At 43.4% G+C, this 23,480-nt stretch overlaps 1 protein-coding gene across 8 annotated transcripts in view; it reads right to left on the bottom strand.

The window, feature by feature from the left end:
- Tmem131l (transmembrane 131 like) overlaps window positions 1-23,480 on the bottom strand; it is a 137,839-nt gene that overhangs the window by 59,007 nt on the left and 55,352 nt on the right. For all 8 annotated transcript variants that reach the window (XR_005879503.1, XM_040752589.1, XM_040752587.1 and 5 more), the window contains exons 4-7: window positions 10,267-10,335; window positions 4,215-4,338; window positions 2,552-2,668; window positions 1,853-1,963 (exon numbers count right to left, since the gene is read on the bottom strand). Coding sequence is in view for 7 of the 8 variants with exons in the window: in XM_040752589.1 (XP_040608523.1) it covers window positions 1,853-1,963; window positions 2,552-2,668; window positions 4,215-4,338; window positions 10,267-10,335 (421 nt within the window). In the remaining variant the exon portion in view is untranslated. The remainder of the gene's footprint in view (window positions 1-1,852; window positions 1,964-2,551; window positions 2,669-4,214; window positions 4,339-10,266; window positions 10,336-23,480) is intronic.

Below are 23,480 nucleotides of genomic sequence, written 5' to 3'. Positions count from 1 at the left end.
TATCCCTGGGACACTGAAGAACCATCTGTTGACTGACTGACTTTGGAGAGGGCAAAGGAGAAAACCTCCAATCAGAAAAGAGAAATGATGGCAGGTGGACAAGGGCTTGAAGCTAATCAGTGTGGGAGCACTGTGCCTTTTCACAGGTGGGACTGGCTGGGGCTCTTGGAGTATGGAAATCTTCCTCACACCACATACAAAACTGAAGTCAAATTGGCCATGAACAAACAGAAACTGCAAAAATCTTAAGACACAGGAGTAAATTTTCACAATCTTGGATATTTTAGGTGGGATCCTAAAAATATAACTCTATCTTTTTTTTTACTTTTTTTTTAAAGATTTATTTATTTATCATGAATACAACATCCTGCCTCCATGTATGTCTGCACATACCAGAAGAGGACACCAGATATCATTATAGATGGTTGTGAGCCACCATGTGGTTGCTGGGAATTGAACTCAGGACCTCTGGAAGAACAGTCAGTGCTCTTAACCTCTGAGCAATGTCTCCAGCCCAACTCTATCTTTTTAAAAGTGTTTCAAAGACCACTGCTGTGGAATAATCCTCCTGTACTCTGTGAAAATGTGTTACTCTCATTGTTAATCAAAAGCTGACTGGCTGATAGCTAGGCAGAATTTTGGGGATAGAGAGAATGCTGGGAAGGAGGAGGGCAGAGTCAGAGGAGTTGAGAGCCAGCAGCTAAAGAAGCAACATGGGAAGTTCACAGATGAGGCAAGCGGGCCTCTCAGCAGCACACAGATTAATAAAACTGGGTTAATTTAAGCTGTAAGAGCTGGCTGAAGAGAAACCTAAGCTACTGGCTGAGCATACTAATTAATATTAAGTCTCTGCGTATGTTATTTGGGAACTGGCAGCACTTGTAACTAAGTTATATCCCTCTTCCTTTTCCTCATTTTCAGGTTGTGATGTCTTTTTGTTTGTGAGAAGTATAAGCGCTCCCTGTCCTAGAGGTTTGACTTTTATCCAAGTTCATGATTTGTAGTTTCTCCACTCTGTAGATCAACTCTTGATAGTATCCTGTAGGCAAACTTTTCTTTCCTACCTGCCAGTTCCCAAGTAACCAAAAAAAAAAAAAAAAAAAAAAAACCAAGTGTCCCCCCGCCATAAATCATAACCAGATAGGACAATAATCAGAGAGAGGAAAAGAATGGTAAACATCTTTGGAGGCTTGTCACTGTTGGTGGCTCTAGTGGTTTCTGTCTTTCTGAAAAGCAGTCAGGAAGATTTAACAAGCCCCATAAAACAGCGTGCGGTCTCTGACTATAGCCTCATTGTGAAATCATACCAAGCAAATGGACAAGCAAACAGGAAAATAAAGAAACATAAGCACGTGGCCCAGTGGTTAACAGAACCATTTTACAGCGTAGCAGTAAGGCTAGAGGAACTGGGGAAGAGCAGCTCCAGGTTGTTAGAAGCGTAGGTCTGCTACAGCTCAGCGGAAGAGCACTTGCTTGGCGTAAATGAGACCCTGCCATCTTCAGGTACACACATGTACATGTACATGTACACGTACACGTACACACACACACACACACAGAGAGAGAGAGAGAGAGAGAGAGAGAGAGAGAGAGAGAGAGAGAGAGAGAGAGAGAGAGAGAGAGTCAGAGACAGAGACAGAGAAGGGGGAAGGGAGAGAGAGAGACAGACAGACAGACAGACACAGAGAGAGGTACACAGATGTCATTCATTGGCACTTTGAATCTATCTATCTGTTACTTCCATATTTGAAGACTTTTCTAAATAAAGACTCAACCCCTAATTCGACCATGATAAACAGAACAGGTTGTGCACACTCTACAAGTTAGTTCAAAGTAGCTCTGTTAAAATGACCTGTGTCTGTGAAAGCTGAATACTTTGGACCTGCGGAAGCAGAAAGTATGCGTTCGGCAGTTGCTCCGCAGACCCTTCTGTAGAGACTCTGCGAGTGCCCACTCCAGATACCTGTAGGAAAGCAAGAGAAGCATGCCTCTGTCAGTGTCAGAACGCCTGTGTGCACGCACCTGCTGACCCACACGTCTATCCTCATCTACAGAAAACTGCATGCTCCTCATGATGCAAAACTCCTCACAGGGACACCTCTTCTGATGTGAGATCAATGTGTTTAATGGAATCTGGTGAGAATTGGGCACATATAACCAAACTGGATGCTTAAATTCCCCAGCACCACATCTTCAACACGCCCCAGGCACCACACCTGGGTTAAGATCCCTGTCCTGTGAACGCCCGCAGAATGATCTTTCTCGTGCCCTTCCCAGTACTTTGATTTGAGTAGCGCTGTGAATGCGCAGATTGCCCAGGAATGTACTGCCACACACGGCAGCATCTCTTGACCAGAGATGCTCCTGAGCAAGAGGTTCCGTGGCACACAAAGCAGAAGGGTGGGAGTTGATGGATTTAGCATCACTCTGGGCTATAGTTTAATGACGTGAGACAGTAGGAAACCTCTCCCAAGAGTCCTTCAAAAAAAAAAAAAAGTCATGTTCTCTAAATCAATAGGCAAATTATGTGGCAAAAAGAAAAGTTACTTACATGATAGGAAAGGACTCCATGTGTAGAGGTATTAATAAATAAAGAACTTTCAATGGTTCCTTCTTCAGTAGGTAAGAAAATAATTCTGAAGGATGTTCTCCCCATTGCTGGGATTACCTGAAAGGAAAGTACCTAGTTAGCCATCTGGAGGAGTGTTCACAGACTTTCCTTTTGACTACTTCTGCAAACAGTTCCTTGCACATCCTGTACCTTTATCAGCATCACAAACGACTGATCACCTCCAGTACTCTAAGGGCAGACTGCCAACTCAGGCAAGTAAGTGCCCAGTGCTCTCACTCCAGAGTGAGCCATGGCCCGCCGTTCTACCCACTCCTCCTCACACGCACACGCTCACCTGGCTTCAGTTAACACAGTGCTGTTTCCATTTACCTATAGAGGATGATGTACGCATGTGTAGATTTATTCTTAAATATGTTGGCAGATAACTAGAACCCAGGGACAGTGCTTATCCATACAAGCCAAACCAACCCTGAACCAAATGTGGAAGGGCTTCTCCATTAACTTTTCCTTGGTCTCGATAATTTGTGAACATTGTAACATCAAGCAGATCTAATAATCAAAATAAGTAAAAGCTTAAAGAGGTTCAAGGTCACTGGAAAACTACAAAAGACTAAGGTCTGCAGCTCTGCCGAGATAAGAGTTAACTTCAGAAGCCCTGCTCACAAGGAGTCCCGGCTTTGTGAGGAGGTCTGAGATGGTACAACTGTAAACCCAGCACTAGTTACTGAAGTCTCAGCATCTGTGGCAATCTTAAGATCAAAAATAGAAACTTCCTCTAGTCATGATAAAGCCATGCTAAATATACATACACCATTACAGTTTCTTAAAACATGTTTCCCCATTAGGTATCCAGAGTCACAAAAACTATTAATGAAAATGTACACATAAAGCAAACAAAAAGCTAGAAAATGGAAACATGGGTATCAGAAAAAGTGGATATCAACACTTATGGGCTGAAGATGGATGCCCCAACGTTACAGAGGAACTTTGGGTGACTGTCCAGGTAGCAAGATGTCTCTGTCAATCCTAGTGATTATATATTATCCTTCTGTGGTCTTTGATGGAGTTGAAGACAGATAGTTATAATTATAGTTTTCCTTAGTTATGATGAAAGATAAGCTACATCTAGAACTTTAGACTCACAAGGATGGGGTGGATAATATTTTCTTTAAATCTTGCTGAATGTTGATAGACAAAATATTGTAACTGTATTCTTACTTGATAACTGTTCTGTTATATACAATTTGACTGTGTTAAAGTTAAGACCTTTCTTTTTGTTTAAACAGAAAAGAGGAGATATTGGGGAAGTCTTATGTCAATAAAGCACTGTTGAGCCAATAGGAATCTAGATAGGTGGGACTAGGAGTCCAGGAGGACTCTGGGAAGGAGAAACACAAGAGAGTTCGAGATGTGACGCCATGGGGTAGGAAGCCCGGAAACTTCTCCGGTAAGAGACATACTTAGATTAACAATTATGGGGTAATTACTTAAGTCAGAGCTAGCCAGTAAGAAACAAACAAGGCCAACAGCTTCATAATTAATATAGCCTCCTGTGTGTTTATTTGGGACTGATGCGGCTCTAGAACCAGGCTGGCGGGAAGGCTTCCTCTCAAGGAAAAGGTTTCTCTTTACAAACACTTACCCTGCAATGAACAGGCGGAACATGAAAATGTCCAGCAGTTGTAAACACTGAGTTCACCACAACCTCACTATCCCTGCTGGGGTTGTACACATACAGAAGCTTTGCTGCAGGATGTCCCAGGAACCTGGATGGGGAAACAGAAAGAAAGATACTTGTGATTATCAGTACCACTCATATACACTTTTTTTTATGCTAACGACCAAGCCCAAGGTGCCATGCACACCACTGAGCTACATTTCTAGCTCATATGTTTTTCAGGGCCAAAAGCCGCTACCATCACGTATTCAGCTGTGGCTGGCTGCAGAAGATCACAGCTGGGTAGGTTGATGTCTGACAGTCCCTCGCAGGACGGGCTGGGAAAACAATTCTTCATAATTGCATGTGTCCCTGAAGAGGGGCTAGAGGTGTGGAGACCTAAGGGAAAGACACCGTCTATCTACACAGCCACGGATGGCTTTATCATCCACGCTGGGTAAGGACTTCCCAGTGCAGCTGCTTCGGTGTTATCCACACTCTTGTCAGTAAGCCCTCATCTATGGTCTGTAAGTAAGTCCAATAAAGTATTGGTTCCCCTTGGTGAAATCAAGGTTTGGTTTGTCATTGGGACCTTAGTAGGGCGGGTATAGGCATTGCATAGCTCCCTCTGCAGGGAAAAAGTTCTCACAACAGAACAATTATCAAATCTTGTTGGAAATAAAACATTTAATACATAGCAGTTTTTAGAACCCAGAAAAAAAAAACTTTATTTTTCCAAGCCCAATGACAGTCTATACTAGCACTCCACTTGTTTCTGTGTTGTAAGGAATCAGCACATTTGGGCTAGTAAGTGCTTTCATGTTTGACTGGCATGTACTAACATACCCAGGGTTCTCATCCAAATCAAGGTATATTTAGATAAGAAACTGCATTCACCATTAACGCTGCTCTGAGCCCACCAAGGAAACAGCAGCAGCAAGGCCTCGCCTCCTAAACTGAAGAAATGTGTGCACAAAAGGTCGTCACGGAAGTCAAATGGAGGCAGACATGACAAAGGAATATCAGGGGGAAATCAAATGGAGGCAGACATAACAAAGGAATATCAGGGGAATTGTCCCTTCTCACACGGCCATTGAAGATGTACGGCAATGGCAAAAGAACAATACAAAAACACCAAACCACAGCGTCCAAAGCCTTAGAGCCAGCTTACCTGACCATTGGTCAGCACAGACGTCCGCATCTCTCCTCCAAATGGCCTATTTTAATCTACTCTCAATATCGGGGTAAGTACATTTTCATACTGAACTGTCTGGCAAATACAATTTCGTGATAGTTCAAAGAGGGGAGAAAGAGGACAGGGAGTTTTCATGAAACTCAGCACAGCAGGAGAGTACTCAGGAGGCTGAGGCACAGGAACACAAGTTCTAGGCCTGAGGTATGGTCCTGTCTCAAAAACAAAACAACAAACAAAAACCTGTACAGGCAGAAAGCTTTACACAATCTGAAGACTTTCCACCAACCTCCCAGAAATGAGCTAATGGAGAGGCCATCACCCCAAGGCTTTGGCCAGCAGCCTAGCAGGAGGACCACACAGCACAGCAGGTGCCTTCAAGCTCACCTGTCTGCAATGGGTCTGGGTCATCTCATTCTGACTCCTACTGTCCAGCACTGAATGCACTAGCTTAATTAGGGTGCAGCAGAGCCTGCAAGTCATTCTTCCAGCTACCCAAACCCACAGTTCTTGTTAGTGTGGCCCCAAAATAAACCTATTCAAATTCAAAATCCTCATGTGTTATACTTGTATTTCGTTAATTTTGTTCCATTTTTTCTAATAATAGAAATGGGCCATTTCTCCTAGCAGGATTATAAGCTTGAGGACAAGACTACCTACACAGCAAGTCCAGAGCAGCCTGGGTTACTCTGCCTCAAAGAGGGAAAGTTCCCTTGAGTAAGAATGATACGCACATTGTTCTCTCTATTCAATGTTTGGACATCTGGTCCCAGCTTGTGTGGCTACTTTTCTAAGTGCTCATCTTAAAGGAAGATTTTAATATATTTGGATGAATATTTTAAATCATAAATAGTGTAGAACCTCCACTTATAAATAAAACATACATCAGTGATTGAAGCCTTGGTTCTTTTAGTGTTTAAATTTTATTTACTTTTCTTCATGTACATGCATCTGAGTGAATGCATGCCAGAAGGGTGTGATTGCAGGAGGACATCTGCAGAGTTCAGACAAGGGTGGCAGATCTCCTGGAGCTGGACTGAACAGATGGTTGTGAGGTGCCCAGTATGGGTACTGGAACTGAACTAGGGTCCTCTGGAAAAGTAGCAAGCACTCTTAACTGATAAATTACCACCATAGTCCCCAAAATAATCCAATTAGAAAGAAACCTTACTGCCAGGCATTGTGATACACACTTTAATCCTAGCACTTGAGAGGCAGAGGCAGACAGATCTCTGAGTTCAAGACTACTCTGACCTACAGAACAAGCGCCAGGACTACACAGAGGAACGCTGTCTTGAGAAAACAAAGCCAAACAAGCGAAAGCAAACAACAAAAGCCCTACTGTAAACATAATAAAGCTGGGAGAGAGCCGGGCTCCTATCTGCCCTTCTTGCCATAAACGAGTCCAGGCTTCAGTGGTGTTAGTGAAAAGGTACCAACCAATCAACAAAGCCATTTAGACTTAGCACTTAAACTTATTCCCCAGCGCCTTACATACTATTCACATAGCTGAATACAAGTGCTCTGGTTTCCAAGAACACAGATGTCTGCCTGAGAGCTGCACTGAGGAGAGAGGATAGCGCCTTTCACAGCAGGGCGGCTGCAACTACGGCCCCAGCTGAGACACTTCTTACCACGGGCTATTTCTAGTCTACTTTTCAATATTCTATTTTTACATGTGTTAAAAGGGTATGAATTTCCTTCGGTAGTGACAACTGGAAGATAATCTATTAATTTAATATGACAAAAGAATGATGAAAATGTATGAATGATTAGCACTTCCAGTCTTGGAACCAGCACAATGCTAACCCTTAGAATAAGCTCCCAGGGCAGAGAAAGGAGAGAAAGCAGCAACAAGACCCCGAATTTGTATGGAAACCAAACTAGGAGAAAGTATGTGGCCTGTTTGAGGCTAATATCAAAACAGTAAGGGCAGATACAGAACCAGGAAAGGGAGGGAATCCAGGTACGCTGGCTACTGCCTACCGTTATTCTAATAACATTAAAGTAGCCTGTTGGGTGAAAACACAAGTGATTTTTAAAGCTTGGTCTTCAGATGATTTTTCTTTTTTTTTCTTTAACTTTAACAAAATGACAGCCTGTATTTTACAGCCATGAAAACTAGCATCGTGAATGATACCTTGGCCCTCCCTTGTTGTGGGTGACCCTTGGCAAACAAATGTGTAAACTTCTGTGCTCCGTGCTCAAGCACAAAGACATCTGAAAATGGGATATGCATGCTCAGATAATACCTTTCTTGCAGGACTCACCCCAAACTCAAATGATGAAGGCTGCTGTACTACACACCTGTAATTCCAGCATTACAGAGACAGAGCCAAGAGATTTGCCACAAGATTGAGGCCGGCCGGGGGGAGGGCACAGGAGGAGGGGAGGGAAAGGGAGAGGGACCTGGAACCGACTTGTGAAGCAACCTTGTTTCTTATCTAAATTTAAACTGGAAAAAAAAAAAAAAAAAAAAAAGATTGAGGCCGGCCTGGTCCATTTAAGGTCCAGGCCCGCTAGGTAGGGCTACAGAGTGAGATCCTGTCTCTAACAAAAAACAACACAAATCAAATGACATAAAACACAGTTACACACCCAAAACAATAAAGTGTTATTATATAACTTAACTGAATCTTCTGGAGGTATTTCAAGTCTAAAAATCAGGAACCCTCTCAAATCAAAGTCTTTATATACCATTCAATATGGTTCTTAGATAACAGAATCAGCCATTACATGTGGCTAATTAAGAGAAATGTAACTCACATACATACACACACTCACTGATTATAGACTATTTTAACTTTTATTGATTCTTTATGGATTTCACATCATGCTTGGTTATAGAATTTCTTAAATACACTTTAAATGCATTTTATGTATATGAGTGTTTGCCTGTGTGTATGTATGTATGAGTGTGTACCACATGTATGGCTGGTGCCTGGCCAGAAGAGAGTGTCTGATCCCCTGAAGCTAGCATTATAGACAGTTGTGAGTTCTCATTTGAGTGCTGGAAACTGAACCCAAGACCTCTGAAAAAGTAGCAAGTGCTTTGAACCAGTGAGCTATTTCTCCTGCAATAAATCATAGAATGTTTATGTTCTAATAGAGTAAATGACAATCAGGATCCTATAAATTGAATTTTTTTCTACTTTAGCTGCATTCACCATGATCTATTTCATCATACCAACCAATCTATAGTCTCTAAAGTAGCCATGCGCACGCACGCACGCGCACGTGCACACACACACACACACAATTTCCTTAAAGGGGAAAAAAGTTTGTATTACCTACTCTCTCAGATTTGAAGTCAGTGCGATTATAAGTCATCTTATTTATATTATCAGCTAAATGATTATAAATTCTGCTTTTTTGTTTGTTTTTTTAATTCTTTCCTCTTATCTAAAAATAAAAATATAGGAATTCAATACAAAATACTCTGAGCATGGTAATACAAGTCTTTAATCCCAGCACACAGGAGGCAGAGAAGACAGAGTTTTATAACTTTCAAGTCAGCAGGGCTACAGTGTAAGACCTTGTCATTAATTAAATAATTAGCAATTAAATCAGATACCTAGAATCTTGTAAAGTCAGCAAAATGCCTTAAGAATTTTATCTTTTCCTCCTTTTAGAAAAATTTCCTTTAAAAAGCTCAGCAGGACATTTCATTTCCAAGTCAGCCCTTCCCTACTGTTGTAACCCTTGGAGACTTAGAAGGAAAGACAAACATGGAAGAGGAATGCACAAAGCCACCCCAGCCCCCACTGGCCCTGGTGCTCACTCGTCACCGTGTGACTCCATCCAGCTTTGCCGGAACTCACAAAAGCTCTTCCTAGAGGGTGAGCAACAGGCCTGTGAGCCTAAGCAGAGCTTCGCTCGAGGAGGCTAACTTGAAGATGTATATTTTAATGCCACCTTCCTCTGCACACAAGGAGCTTCGTAACAGCTTTTACGTTTTGAACTGTATCACAGACAAGAGTTCTAAGTTGCCTCCTCTCTAGCCTCCTCCTCCTCTTCCTCGTGTTATCTCAAAGCCTGAATTTCTTCATTCATGGTTCTTAACACCAAGTCTCCTTTCAGCGTATCTCATCTTCTCTACCTAAATGTCCACAATTAACCCGAGGAAGTTTGTATAGAGTACAACGTCCAGGCTGAAAGCGCAGCAGGAAAGGGAAACAACTGCATCTGGCCTAGAAGAATTCAGAAACCATCAGTACCTGATTTTCCTATTATAAAATACCCCAACTTGTTCCAGAAGAACAAAGGCTTAACACTGACTTCTTACTGAAGACTAGCCACCATTAAACAGTATAAAGCATACCATTAAATAACTAGGTGGTGGGGCTAATGGTATAGCTCAGTAGTAAAGCATACGCTTGGCACAGACAAGATCCTAACTTCAATTCCTAATACCGCAAAAGAAACAACAAAATATTAGGAAAGAACTTAAAACAACTTTTACTCTCCTTTTCATGGAAATACTCCTTTAACAAGTCTTAGGATAGCTATCTCATATTATTAATATGCTTTAAATATAACACTGTCTACATATCAGCACAGAAGAGATACACTGAGAACAGGAGCTAGAGAGGGCTCAGTGATTATCAGGTCATGTTGCTCTTACAGAGGACTGGAGCTCAGTTCCCAGCATCCACATTAAACAACTCACAACTGCCTGCAACTCCAGCTCTAGGGGATGCAATGCCCTCTTCTGGCCTCTGTAAGCATCTGCATTTGCGTTTTACAGAACCACACCCCCCAACACATACATATATAATTAAAAAATCTAAAAAGGTATACTGTATATAAATACAAATATAATTATTTATAATAGAAGATACTTACTGAATTCCAAAATCTAGAACTGATGGCTGAAAATGTAAGCCTTTTCCAATAAACAGTTTCTCTGAGAAGCTAAAAAACAAGAAAAAAAGAGAGATTAATTGCTGTAATTTTAGAATTAGGATGTTACAGTCATATATGTAGGTCATGGACTTTAAATTCAAGAGAAATAATTTTACTCCCTTCCGGATAAATGTGAACTAGAGTTGTAAAAAAAAAATTGACATTCTTAGTTCACAGTTAATATAATGTTTATCAAGTATACAAATTTTGTCAGCATGATGACAACACAAACGGGGCCCACTTAATGATTAGTAGGTAACCAGCCTATCTTCATATACCCAGAATAAAGAAAAGCATCTATGTAAGGTAGATTCAAGGAAACTTTGGCACCTGAATCTGTGAGATTAAAGGTCAATAGAGAAAAGTCAGTGTATCATAGCCAGCCCAGCGCCTGAAGGCAGGCATAATCTCCAACCAGATCTGGATTTTATTCGCTTCTTTTTGTTTTGAGATGCAGACTCACTCTGTAGCCCAGGAGTCTGGGAACTTACTATACAGTTCAGGCTTATCTCAAACTCATGGAAATCTCTTGTTTCAGTTCCTGAGTGCTGGGATTATATATTTTTAAGAATAAGAATCACATAAAGTCTCACATGGCAAGTTACATTTTAGCACTTGTTGCTCAATATTGTGATCGCATGTCCCTTAAGTCACAGGGCTGGAGAGATGGCTCAGAAATTAAGGATACTTGCTGCTCTTACAGAGGACTCAGGTTCAATTCCCAGCACATACACAGTGACTCACAACCATCTTTAACTCCAGTTCCAAGGGATCTGACTGTCCTTTTGACTGACTTACACATGCTACACATATATGCATACATACAAGCAAAAACACTTATATACATAAAATAAATATTTTGCAAAGTGATCAATTCAGTAGAAAAACATACCAAACACATGTAAATGAAAAGTATAATAAAGATATAACAAAATGTATAAACATCTAGATAGATTAACAGACACATGGCAGTTTGAAAACTACATAACCCGGAGATGTTTAACTAGGGAAGCTCCAAAAGCGAGCATGCTTTATTTAGAGACTCAGAACAGCTTTCTGTAACAGAATCTTACCAGTTTTTGCCTCCCCTAAAAAGCCCCCAGGAAGCTGGTCCAGCCTCGGTCATTCATCTGGACTTTAAAGTCTTCCAGCTAGTAAGTTTTGTAGCCTCAGGAAGATCTTTCCTGAAAGCACAATCTATGGAGGGGTCGGAGACCCAGCCCGTCTTCACTCACAGTTCCAGATGCAGTTTTTCCTTCTGTGCCCTGCAGTCATCAAATGCCCTTCCTCTAACCCTCTCTCTGAAAACGTCCTTTCTAGGTTAGAGCTACCCGAGTCTCCATCCTACCTCCAAAACATGCTGCATTAATAATAAAAGTGACACTTCGTTCTCATCTACCCAACTCTCGTCAACTTTTCCATCCAATAGAAAGGGACACAGAAAAGGTGTGCAGCTCACTGGACTCCTCCAAACCCTGAAAGTCCAGCATTAACACTCTGACTTGCTTGTAAAGAAAACACCAGTTGCCTTCAGAACAGAAGTGAAAACCTCAGAGGTGCACCATGGGTACCCACTCTAGCCCAAGCTGGTCAGGGCTTAGCATTCCCGGAGAAACACAAGCAGCCTCAGAGAGGCTACAGAAATGTGCTGCATTAATCATGAGCAACAACAATTAATAGCAGTCCTTCCTGTCCAGGGCACCAAGAAGTGAGGTGATCATTAGGTTTGTGCATGGTTTCCAAGTGGACAGATGAGGCCTGGAGGATTTCATCAACTTGCCAAGATCACAGAGGTCTTATAAGCCTGGTTCCATACTCATGCCCATTGCCTTCCTGTCCTGGGTAGGTCAGTAGTTTAATTTGTCAGTGCCTGCCTTATTTTCTAAAAGGTCAGGGGACAGCAGTACTTGGTTTACAGTTGTTGTGAAGACAAAATGAGAGGACAAGTCCTTTGCTTCAAGCCTGAATGTGGTTTATGTAATAACAGAGGATCATGTTACAAAGAGGATGACATTCATCTCACCAAAAGAGCAAGAAAGACACATGGAGAGGCCGCTGGAGCTCAGTGTCTATGCTAGCCTCTGGACTGAGAGGTCCCAATGAGTGACAGTGACCGTCTATGAATAGAACAGATTAAACACATGGAGAGGCCACTGGAGCTCAGTGTCCATGCTGGCCTCTAGACTGAGAGGTCCCTATGAGTGACAGTGACCGTCTATGAATAGAACAAACTAAACACAGACCTGGACTATATGCCACATAACAGATTTTCAAATTCCACCATCAGAAACTTCACATACTCAACAAAAACTAGGCAACTGGGGATCAATGTAAAGTAATGGAGCAGAAATACTCCAAATTTCTATAACTTTAAAGAGAAAAACAAAATCTCAATAGTGACTTTTCCTCCCCAAATCAAAAAGATTCTTCCTCATTAGTAGATTTTACCTCATCTGCATTAAAAATTTGGAAAACATATCAAGGCATAAGGAAGTTTAACATTAAGTAAGTTAAAATAATAGATAATAATAATAATAATAAAGCCCTTAAGAGACACTATTCAGCTAGACGTTACTCGCACACGTTACCAAGACAGGAAGGCTGCGGGTTGATATTACAATTTCCTCCCCAAAGCAGGCCCCATAAACTACAATTTCTCTTCTTCACAATAAATCCTGGAAACTAATCCTATCCAATGTTCCTCTTGGGCATTCTCAGACGTGTCCTTACTTAGGTCAAAAGACCTTCCTCATAACGATCCTTCCTCAACCTTTCTGCCTGCCTCCCCTATGCCTTGATTCATGCGGGTCTTCCGTAATACCGTTTATAACAAAAGGGAACAAATGTGTCCCTGACTTGTGTGAGCTGCTTTATCCAATGTGTCAAAAGCGTGGAGGGGTTGTGGGAACCTTCAATAGAGTCTGTGGGTCAGAAGCATGGGTGAAACAAGTAGGCTTGTGGCTTGGCACCTCAAGTGGGGAAGCGGCTTGGGGACTGTGGTCTTGGTGTGGGCTCTGACCGATAGAAAATGTCAGAACTGAACTAGACTTCTAGGAGTCACAGAAATCCCTTGTGTTCATTATTGTGGTGCAAAAGTTAAGGGGAAAGGTGGCTGGCTTTCTAACAGTGGGTAAGTAGCCAGTGGCCACAATTTAGTCACATATGGAGGTCAAAACCTACCCTCAAATTATCACTACTAAGAACTCAATGCTGTGTTTGAAATGCCAAATCATTTCCAAACAAACACCTTCAAAGAAATAACTTAGAGGCTCTGGTAAATGGACAATGAGCCACTTTCTCACCTCCATTCTTCCATGAGCCAGCATTAACTTTGCACATTTCACCCTTCATGACACAGGTCATGTTCCAGGAATGCCAAATCGCACCTGGCCTCTTTTACTCTAGAGAGTCCTACATGGCATAAAGCAAACACATGCATCTTGTGAAAGTCAACTATAAACGTAGGTTGTGGATTTTACATTCTTAGCCTGTATCTGTTAAAAGGAATCAAGACCAGAGAAGCTGTTCTGCTTCTGGGACAGGGAAAGGGATGGACCACCCAGGTGGTAATGCCCCACTTACCTATATACCCCATTCCTCACACTCTCAGTGGTAATACCCACAGGGCATGCACCCTATCTATATACCCCCATTCCTCACACTCTTAGTCCTTCCTAGAAGACACTGGTTGAGACTGAACCCGAAACCCTGAGCAGGCTAACAGCATGCTTCTGAGCTAGAGCCTCAGTGGTCACTTTCGGACCTTGCTTTAAAGACAGCCACCGCTGTCAGTCATCCCACAGCTTTAAGCTTTAAGGTCCAAGTCAAGGCATCCTATACTATATAAAGGTCTATCTCTGTCTAAATGACCCAAGTCAAGGCATCCTATACTATATAAAGGTCTATCTCTGTCTAAATGACCCAAGTCAAGGCATCCTATACTATATAAAGGTCTATCTCTGTCTAAATGACCCAAGTCAAGGCATCCTATACTATATAAAGGTCTATCTCTGTCTAAATGACCCAAGTCAAGCATCCTATACTATATAAAGGTCTATCTCTGTCTAAATGACCCAAGTCAAGGCATCCTGTACTATTTAAAGGTCTATCTCTGTCTAAATGACCCAAGTCAAGGCATCCTATACTATTTAAAGGTCTATCTCTGTCTAAATGACCCAAGTCAAGACATCCTATACTATATAAAGGTCTATCTCTGTCTAAATGACCCAAGTCAAGGCATCTTACACTTTATAAAGGTCTATCTCTGTCTAAATGACCCAAGTCAAGGCATCTTATACTTTATAAAGGTCTATCTCTGTCTAAATGACCCAAGTCAAGGAATCTTATAATTTTTTAAAAAGGCACATCTCTGTCCAAATGATCCAAATTCTTCTGTCTTTCTCTTTCCTATATTTTTCTCTATACATATAAGGGCAAATAAAACAAAATTAAAGTAAGCTTGAAAAGGTGGCTAGTGCAGGAGAAAAGACAGTCTGAGTCAAGTGCAGCTGTAGAGGACCCCACAGTGCAGGACTCAGTTCCCGCTTCTGAAGAATGGGTGGGCTGTGCTGGATGCAACTGACACTCTCAGAACTATGTGGACAGCTAGACTCCTTACTCCAAGTCAATTAAATGGTGATGTCCTATGCACCCCATAAAACAATGGTTTAGACAAGGAAATGAATATATAACCGGCTGTTCTGAGAGCTTGTCCTCTGTTCAAAGACAATGGTCCACTTTCCAGAGTGGACAGCCAGGCCAATGACTCTGACCCCAACCCTAGCGGCACTGCGGCAGGTGTTCAGTCTAAGAAATATGCCCTCTTCGGGTCATAACCCGGTGTGAGTGTGCCAACAGGAAAACTGCGAGGCTCTCCTACCAAGAAGAAGAAGGGAAGGAAAAGGGGAAAGAGGAAAGAGGAAAAAGGAAAAAGGGAAAAGGAAAAAAGAAAGGACAGACACCAAAGGTCTCGCTTTCTTTTTAGCCATGCAGGAACCCTGGACCCCATGTATGCTACTACTCCAGCAGAGTTCAGAGAATGGGGCTGTATGGAATGAACCCCAATGAACAGCTACCACAGTTGGACACTGGAAGGAGGCCATATCCAGAAGTGCTGACGCGAGCACAGATGTAAATTGAGAAGAGAATGGAAGCAGGGAGAGGGAAGTGAGTAACGGCAGAGCAGAGGCAGTCCAGAGCCTGTCGGTGGCTCTCAGAAAAGGTTCTGCTGGGCCTCGGGGGTGCTGGCCAGGTCAGCTCAGCAATACTCCAGCAGATAAAGCCATCTGTGCTTTTCTCCTAGAAGCCTGTCCATTTTCTTGAGATGGAGACACTGAATGTGAGACACCACAGTGACCACCCACGCAAGGAGAAGCAAGGATGGGCACCTCGCTGACCTGCACGCTCCTCAGTGGTCTTTCCCATCAGTGGCTCTCAGAGCCTTACCGTCTATCCAGCTGGCTGCCTTTAATAGACTGTTCCAACACCTAGACAGCACAGCAAGTTTTTTCCAAAATTAAAAATTTTAAAACACATTAAAGCCAAGGCAGCATCTTTGACCAATGAATAAGAACAAAAAGGAGAAATAAATAAAAGAAATGGTCTATACTCATCTCACAAAGCCTCTGCATCAAAAAGGGAGAACAAATTACTCCTTGGAAAAAAATAATGTTGGTGTGTACATTCTGTTGTCCATAGAAGACACTATACATTAAGGATCTACTTAGTAGACTGCTCTCACTGCTCACAACAGCACACTATGGCAGCAACAGGAATGCTTCAAGATGTGTGATCTCTATGAAGGTAAGGATCTCTGCATCAATATCTTTGCATCCCTTCTTCTCAGTGGTACCCCAAGGACATACCCATTCCCCAAGCAAGAAACAAGCATTTCCAGGACTCAGTCCCTGTTCTCAGAGGTCTTAGAGAACGCACTATGTGTGCAGTATGCAACCGTGCCACAACTCCAGCCCTACAGACACAGACAGCACCCAGCTTGGGGCAGGCCTTACTGACTAGCTCACAGCTGAGTACCTAATTCAGAACAAGTCCTCCCTGAAGCTCTCAACACTGACAATGACTAGAAACGCACAGCATCCCAGAACAAGCACTGACTATCAGGACCTTCACTGAACAGCAAATGGCTTTAGCTGCATGATCTGTGGCAAAGTTGAAAGCAGAGAATATAGCCCAGTTTGTGTTAGCATACTAGTAAGGGCACAGGAGGCTGCAGGTTCCATCCCCAGTACCACAAAAAGCAAATATAAAGTCTCCCCAGAAGTTTACTGACAGGAAAAAACCTGAAGACAAAAGCATTGCTTCAGGAATTCAGTTAGAACTATCCCTCTTCCTTGGCAGTTAACAGTAACTACAGTGCTTGAAATCATTGGGTTATTTTTTTCCTCTGCATTAAAATCTCACAGTGGGGAACTTTTAACAGAACATAGTTTTCTCGGTTTCTTTTACTGTAGAGAGTGTCAGGGTTTAAGATCTTAATGCACTGAGAAAGAAAATCATAGTGAAAGTCTGTTGAGCAATGCAACCTAGGTCTGTTCCGAGACTGAAGAAAAAAAAAAAAAAAAACAGAAAAAAAGCCAGGGTTTGAAGGCAGCCCCAATGTATTGATAGCCAGATCTTCCTAAAATTAGGACAAATGTCCTCCAAAGTGTTCCCCAAACTGCAGATGAAAATTCTCACAGTAATCCCCACAGAGAAAATTCCTCGGTCAAAGACTCAGTGATTAGCCAGCTACTGTTTGTGGGTGGATCTAGGCTCCTGCCCTCTCAGGGATTTTCAACATCACGCTCTGTTCTGTCTTTCTGCCCTGCACATGCATATGAAGAGACTTATGCCCCAGTCACTTAAGCTCTCTGACCTTCCTTGTTTCTTCAGGCCGTCTACCCCTCACAGTCCAAGTGGTGACAGATAATGGCAACCACTATGCACGAGCTCCTCTGAGGTGCCACATGCTAGCCCGGCACTGTCACAGCTCGCTGTCAGAACTGCGGTGGGAACGTGTCTTTGTCCACAGAGTGCCGCTTCTGAGACGTGCTGGAATCTTTCAGTGAAGCCTGGTGGGAGGTTTTCAGTCACTGGGAGTATGTCCTTGAAGGCAATTGTCTTCTGTGGATCAAGACCATGAAGTGACAGTTTACTATGTATGTGTTCCCCACCACAGACATCCAGCACCTCCAGAGACATGAGAGCTATTACCCCACCTGGTCATTGGCGACTCCCTGGAACCACAGGCCAGCAGAAACTTATTTAAGTTTTCACTACATCCGTTAACAGGAAGTTGACTAGCAGACATTCCGGTTTCATACATGAGGAAATGGCTGGAGGGCTTAGACAACTTGCTGCTCCAGGGTAGCAAGGAGAGATGTGAACACACTGGGAAGTCTGGGCTTTGTGGCCTGCCCCTCCCTTGTCATGCAGCCCTCCCGTGATCCATAAGCCATGGAGTCAAGGGCTGAGCTTCCTGAGTCTCTCTGCTGCTGCCACCTCTGGAGCAGTGCTCCCTGGGTCTCTAGGGAACTGCTCCTGCATGCCGTCCTTCCTTGACAGCTGCACCATCCATCCCCTCTCCAGCGCCTTGTTCTCTGCGCTCCAGGCTGTGTCTGAGGCTCTTCCTCCCAGTTCTCTGACTCTGGCCAAGGACTCCTGCCCACCTACTAGGTCTGCCATCTCTAAGACTTTGTTGATTCATCACATAGACATTTGTTATTTGGTAGCTAGCTATTCAGTTACCTATCTGACAACATTTGCAGATTTTCCATTCTACAGCTTCTGAACTCGGAACTGCCATCTTGCCCGTTTTACTAGCTCCCCTTGCAGCTAGGATACTGTCACATGACCAAGATGTGACCAAACTGACTCACCCGAGGCAGGGCATCAAGCACTGAAGCAACAAGGAAGGAAGGAGGAGAGAGGGAGAAAGGAAGGGAGGGAGGGAGGGAGGGAGGGAGGGAGGGAGGGAGGGAGGGAGGGAGGGAGGGAGGGAGGGAGGGAGGGAGGGGAGGGAGGGAGGGAGGAGGGAGGGAAGGAGGGAGGGAGGGAGGGAGGAAGGAAGGAAGGAAGGAAGGAAGGAAGGGAGGGAGGGAGGGAGGGAGGGAGGGAGGGAGGGAGGGAGGGAAGGGAGGAAGGGAGGGAGGGAAGGAGGGAGGGAGGGAGGGAGGGAAGGAGGGAGGGAGGGAGGGAGGGAATGAAGGAAGGAAGGAAGGAAGGAAGGAAGGAAGGAAGGAAGGAAGGAAGGAAGGAAAGAGGGAGGGAGGGAGGGAGGGAAGGAAAGAGGGAGGGAGGGAGGGAAGGAAGGAAGGAAGGAAGGAAGAGTTTTCCTCCAGTGGGCAACCACAGCAACAGCAGTGCAACTGTGTTAGCGGTAAAGGTGCCAATGTCCCCAGCAGTTTATTTAGGCAGTCGTTCTAAGTGCCAAGTCCTCTCTAGCTTGTGTTCCTCAAGCCTACTCTTAATTCTTCCTAGAGGTTCTGTCGGCTGCCAGCATCTTCAATAAATTCCTTTTTTTGCTTAACTCATCTGGCAATAGTTACTGTGGTTTAGCTGACTCATTCCCCAAGTTTGTGCATCTGTGACCTAGACTCCTCTGTGAAGCTCCTGCCTTGACATTCCATCTGTACTAGAAGCACCTCTTGGAGACAGTTGCCAGCACCTCTAGGTGGAATCTGACATGGAAGTGGGCTTGCTGTAAGAGATCCCAACTTGCAGAGTAACTTGCCTATATGACCGTGGGGACGCCATGGAGCAACCCCGCTTCTGTAGTCTTCCTTAACTCCACAAGCAAGTGGTTCTAAGGGATCTGCAGGAATTCTATTTTCATACCACTTAAGTTTCTCCTTCTCCATGCGCACTATCAGGACTTTATTTTTAAAAAGCACTGTATTTGCAATTCAAAACAGTTCAAAATATGCCATTGCATTCACACATTAGTCACAGCACAGTCTGCATGCTGTAAAGAACTCTTGTAGCCACATGGACTGGAAAAATCTGTCAAAGAACAGACCAGCAACTAAGTACATACTTCCCTGGTTCCTGCTCCAACTTTCTCCTTTCTTCAATTGATGAACAACTCCTTTGTGGTTTAAAGACTGACATCTTTCCTAGACTCTAGAGGTAAGTCATACTATCCTGTTAAAATTATTTGAATATGATTTCATAATGTGCAAAATAAAAAATCCATTTTGCTTTTCTTCCAGCTCTGTAACAGCAAGGTAGCACACAACATAATTTAGTATTAAATGTCTGTAGCGGATATCTTACACACAGCCAAGGCAACAACAATGCAGAAATTCACACAGAGAACAAAGGTAGCAGGGAGACTGGGGATAGGCTTTTCTCCTCCTTCAGCACAGACGAGCAATGTACCCATGAACTAGAGCAGCCCTGCTCAGTTCTCACTGTCCTTACAAATTTAGCATTTACAGTTCCTTGGAGGTATGCTACAGTTTGGATAGATCTCTCTAAGATCCATGCATTAACGATGTGGTCTGTAGCCTGTTGCTCTACTGGGAAATGGCAGAACTTTAAAGGGCCAGGTAAGGCCCGATAGCATTTAAGAAACTGGAGGTATGGCCCTGAAAGAGATATTGAGGCTCTAGCTCCTTTTACTCTCTCTAGAGCCTTCTCTTCCTCTCCTCCCTGTAACACAATTAATAAAAACCCAGTGATTGGTACTGGGTTCAAGCTGATGGTCAGATAAACAAAGCAGCTGGCCACTAGCTCTTACCTCTACCTCAGGCTGAAAGGGCTGTCCTTTCCTCAGCGTGACTGGAGAATAAATATCCCCACCTAACCTCAGACTTCAATCCTGTCTCCGCCAAGCCTCAGACTATAATCCCATCCTGTTGTCTCTTTCTTTTATACCTCTCAAATCCTGGAATTAAAGGCATGTAATCCCAAGTGATGATCACCTTTGTGTGCGCTGTTTCTCTTTAGGACTAGATCAATGTCATGTAATGTAGCTCAGTGTGGCCTTGAACTAACAGAGATCCATCTGCTTGCCTCTTCCGTCTTGGGATTAAAGGTGTGTATCACCAATGCCTGGCTCTATGGCTTGTGGCTAGCTTTACTTTCTGTATCCTCAGGCAAGCGTTAATAAATCATATATAATATATCAGCACATCTCCCCAGGGAAGAATGAGCAGAGGAGAAAGGTTTTACAACTGTCACCACCCTGTTCTGACTTCCTCCAGACCCCAAACCAGGGAGGCCAACCCACCATGGAATGAAATCTCTAAAATGGTAAAGCCAAAATAAACCTTTCTCCCTACAGGCTGATTACTGTAGGTATTTACCCCAGTGATGTAAAGCCAATAGTGAGCCTGTCTCTTTTTAAAAGATTACCTAAAAGCCCTTGAATCAATCTGACAGATGGACTTGTTCTTATTGTATATAATACAGTGATAGCAGGCTATTGACATTCATTTCTTCTACCCACCTGCATCAGGATCTTACAACAGCAAATGCAGAGAGTGTCAAGAATACAAAGACAAAGACGACAGGCTGGCTCACTATCGTGGATAACGTGTGTATATCCTGCCCCCGTGATGGGTATCACACACAATCTAGGCCAAAGTACCCACCCTAATTATTTAGGGTGTTCAAAGGAGGAAATGATCACTGCTAGGAAGAACCTTTAGAAAACCACTCTGGGCCGGGCGTTGGTGGCGCACGCCTTTAATCCCAGCACTCGGGAGGCAGAGGCAGACGGATCACTGTGAGTTCGAGACCAGCCTGGTCTACCGAGCGAGTTCCAGGACAGCCTCCAAAGCCACAGAGAAACCCTGTCTCGAAAAACCAAAAAAAGAAAAGAAAAAAAAAAAAAAAGAAAGAAAGAAAGAAAAAGAAAACCACTCTGGAAGGGGAGCCATCTGAAAGGGGTTTCGAGATCTTAATATACTGTCTTCGGGTTAAGTTGGGAAAAGAGGTTTCAAACAAAGGGAGAAACTCAAGACAAATTACAAATTTATCTTTAATCTCAACACAAGGTCCACTGGAGGGCTCAGCCTAAAGGTGCTACCCAGCCTGATCCCCAGCACCCACATTACAGAAGGAGAGAAATGACCACTGTGTGCAGTCCTCTGACCTTAACATGCATTCCAATGCACAAATGTGTATACATGATTCACAAATACACACACACTACACATACACAAACATGAAACAAAACAAAATAAAGTAAACTTTTAAAAAGTCCCTGAATGAGAAAAGTATCAAAATAATGTTTAGACAATTCACAGAATGTTAGCGACATTACTTGAGAAATCTGGTAAGCTTTTCTAAGCTTTTTAATCACTCCTGGAAGGGCAGAATCATGGTCTGCTTGGCCATAATCAATGAAGCAGCCTCATGGCTTTGCAGCAATTATGAGAATCTAGCACAATATTAATATATGGTTCAATGTTTCATGTTGCCTATTTTTATTTCTATGAATATTTGTACAATATGGTGTCGTTCAAAAAGTTCAACTCCTTTCTGTTGAAAGAAATACATATATTTTCTCTGAAAGCAATGTTTGCAAACGTAATGAAGGAGTATAGTTCTATATGTGGCTGGTATGCATAGACCAGAACCAACAAATAAATGAATAAAGAAATAGGAATGTAGCAAAAACCCTCCGAACATCACTTTCAAGTTGCCTACTGAACACCCATCATATATGTAATTGGCCACAGAATATGATTCATCACCAAGCTCATGTCTATGTAATAATCCTATTATCAGAATGGCTTAAAGGCAAATTTCTCTCATATAAAACCCAAAGAAGGCCAGGCATTGGTGGCACATGCCTTTAATCCCAGCACTCAGGAGGCAGAGGCAGGTGGATCTCGGTGAGTTAGAGGCCAGTCTGGTCTACAGAGCGAGTTCCAGGATAGCCTCTAAAACAATACAGAGAAACCCTGTCTCGAAAAACCAAAAAAAAAAAAAAAAAAAAAAAAAAAGAATACAAAAACCAGTCTAGAATGTGACCATAAGAGAAGATAGGAGGTTAGTTTTGAAATATGTTGTGTCAAAGCAATGTTCTCTTGACCGTGCAATGGTAACAATTTCTGCTTCTATGCCAGGCTCTGTGGTAGATTGTTCTCTGGGCCCCTAACACCACTCAGGCCCTCCTTCTTCCAGATAATGGGGTCTTAGCTGGGCACACATCCAAGGCTCCTCTGAATGGGGGCACAGTCAGTGATGTAAGTTTTAGTAAACAGGCTGGAAGCTGAAGCCTCCAGGAAAACTGTGGCCTCCTCCCTATGCACTCTTCCACCTCCGCAGTGACACACCGTGAGTATCTGAGAAGGGAGTGACCAGTGTCTGCACGCAGTGGGGGCCCTGAGACACCCTGGAGCCATGGCTGCATGGCTGTCTCTCATGGGACAGATGACCAAGGTGTTTAATTGCAGTTGAGGCCACTTCTTGCCTTTTTCTAATGGCAGAAACTGCCAGCAGCCACTACTCAGAGGCACTAGTTCTATGCAAATGCCTGTTACACGTCTGCCTACTACCAGAAAGATGTGGCCAAGTCAGATTTCCATAGTGTTCAGGCCCTGAGCTTCCCAGTCACAGTAACACACACATAACCCAAACTGTTAATAAACCAAATGGGTTCTACTGCTTTTCAGTGGGAAAAGGACACTGAGACTGTGGTCCTCAGTAGCATTAATCATATGCCTACGTATGGCTGGTTGAGACTCAGTGCTCTGCCTTGCTACCAGCCACAGAGAACTGCAAGAACCTCTGTGAGACACTGTGGGAAGCCAAAGATAGAGCTGTTTGACAAGTTACACCAGAGGCAGAAGAGGCAGCAAAAGGAACACACCGGTGATGTCCCCATCTGACTTAAAGGAATCAAAGTCCTAGAAGGGAATCCTGTGGCGGTTTGGATGTGAGTGGCCCCAGAGACACATATATTTGAGTGTTTGGATATCGGAACTGTTTGGGAAAAATTAGGAAGTGACCTTGTTGGGGGAGGTGTGGGGGAGGTGTGTCACTGGGGATGGGCCAGTCCCAGACAGCAAGCACTAAGTCCCCCACCCCCGCTGGCCTCCCCACTCCCAGCTTCCTGCTTGTGGATCACGTGTAAGCTCTCAGCTACTGTTCCGGTGCCATACCTGTGCCTACTGTCTAGCTGCTTGCATGATGGCCACAGA

The sequence above is a fragment of the Mesocricetus auratus genome, unplaced genomic scaffold, assembly GCF_017639785.1.
Source record: "Mesocricetus auratus isolate SY011 unplaced genomic scaffold, BCM_Maur_2.0 Super-Scaffold_100009, whole genome shotgun sequence".
Taxonomy (NCBI): Eukaryota; Metazoa; Chordata; class Mammalia; order Rodentia; family Cricetidae; genus Mesocricetus; species Mesocricetus auratus.
Note: the sequence above shows the minus strand (reverse complement) of the source record. Positions and strands in the feature narration are given on the sequence as shown.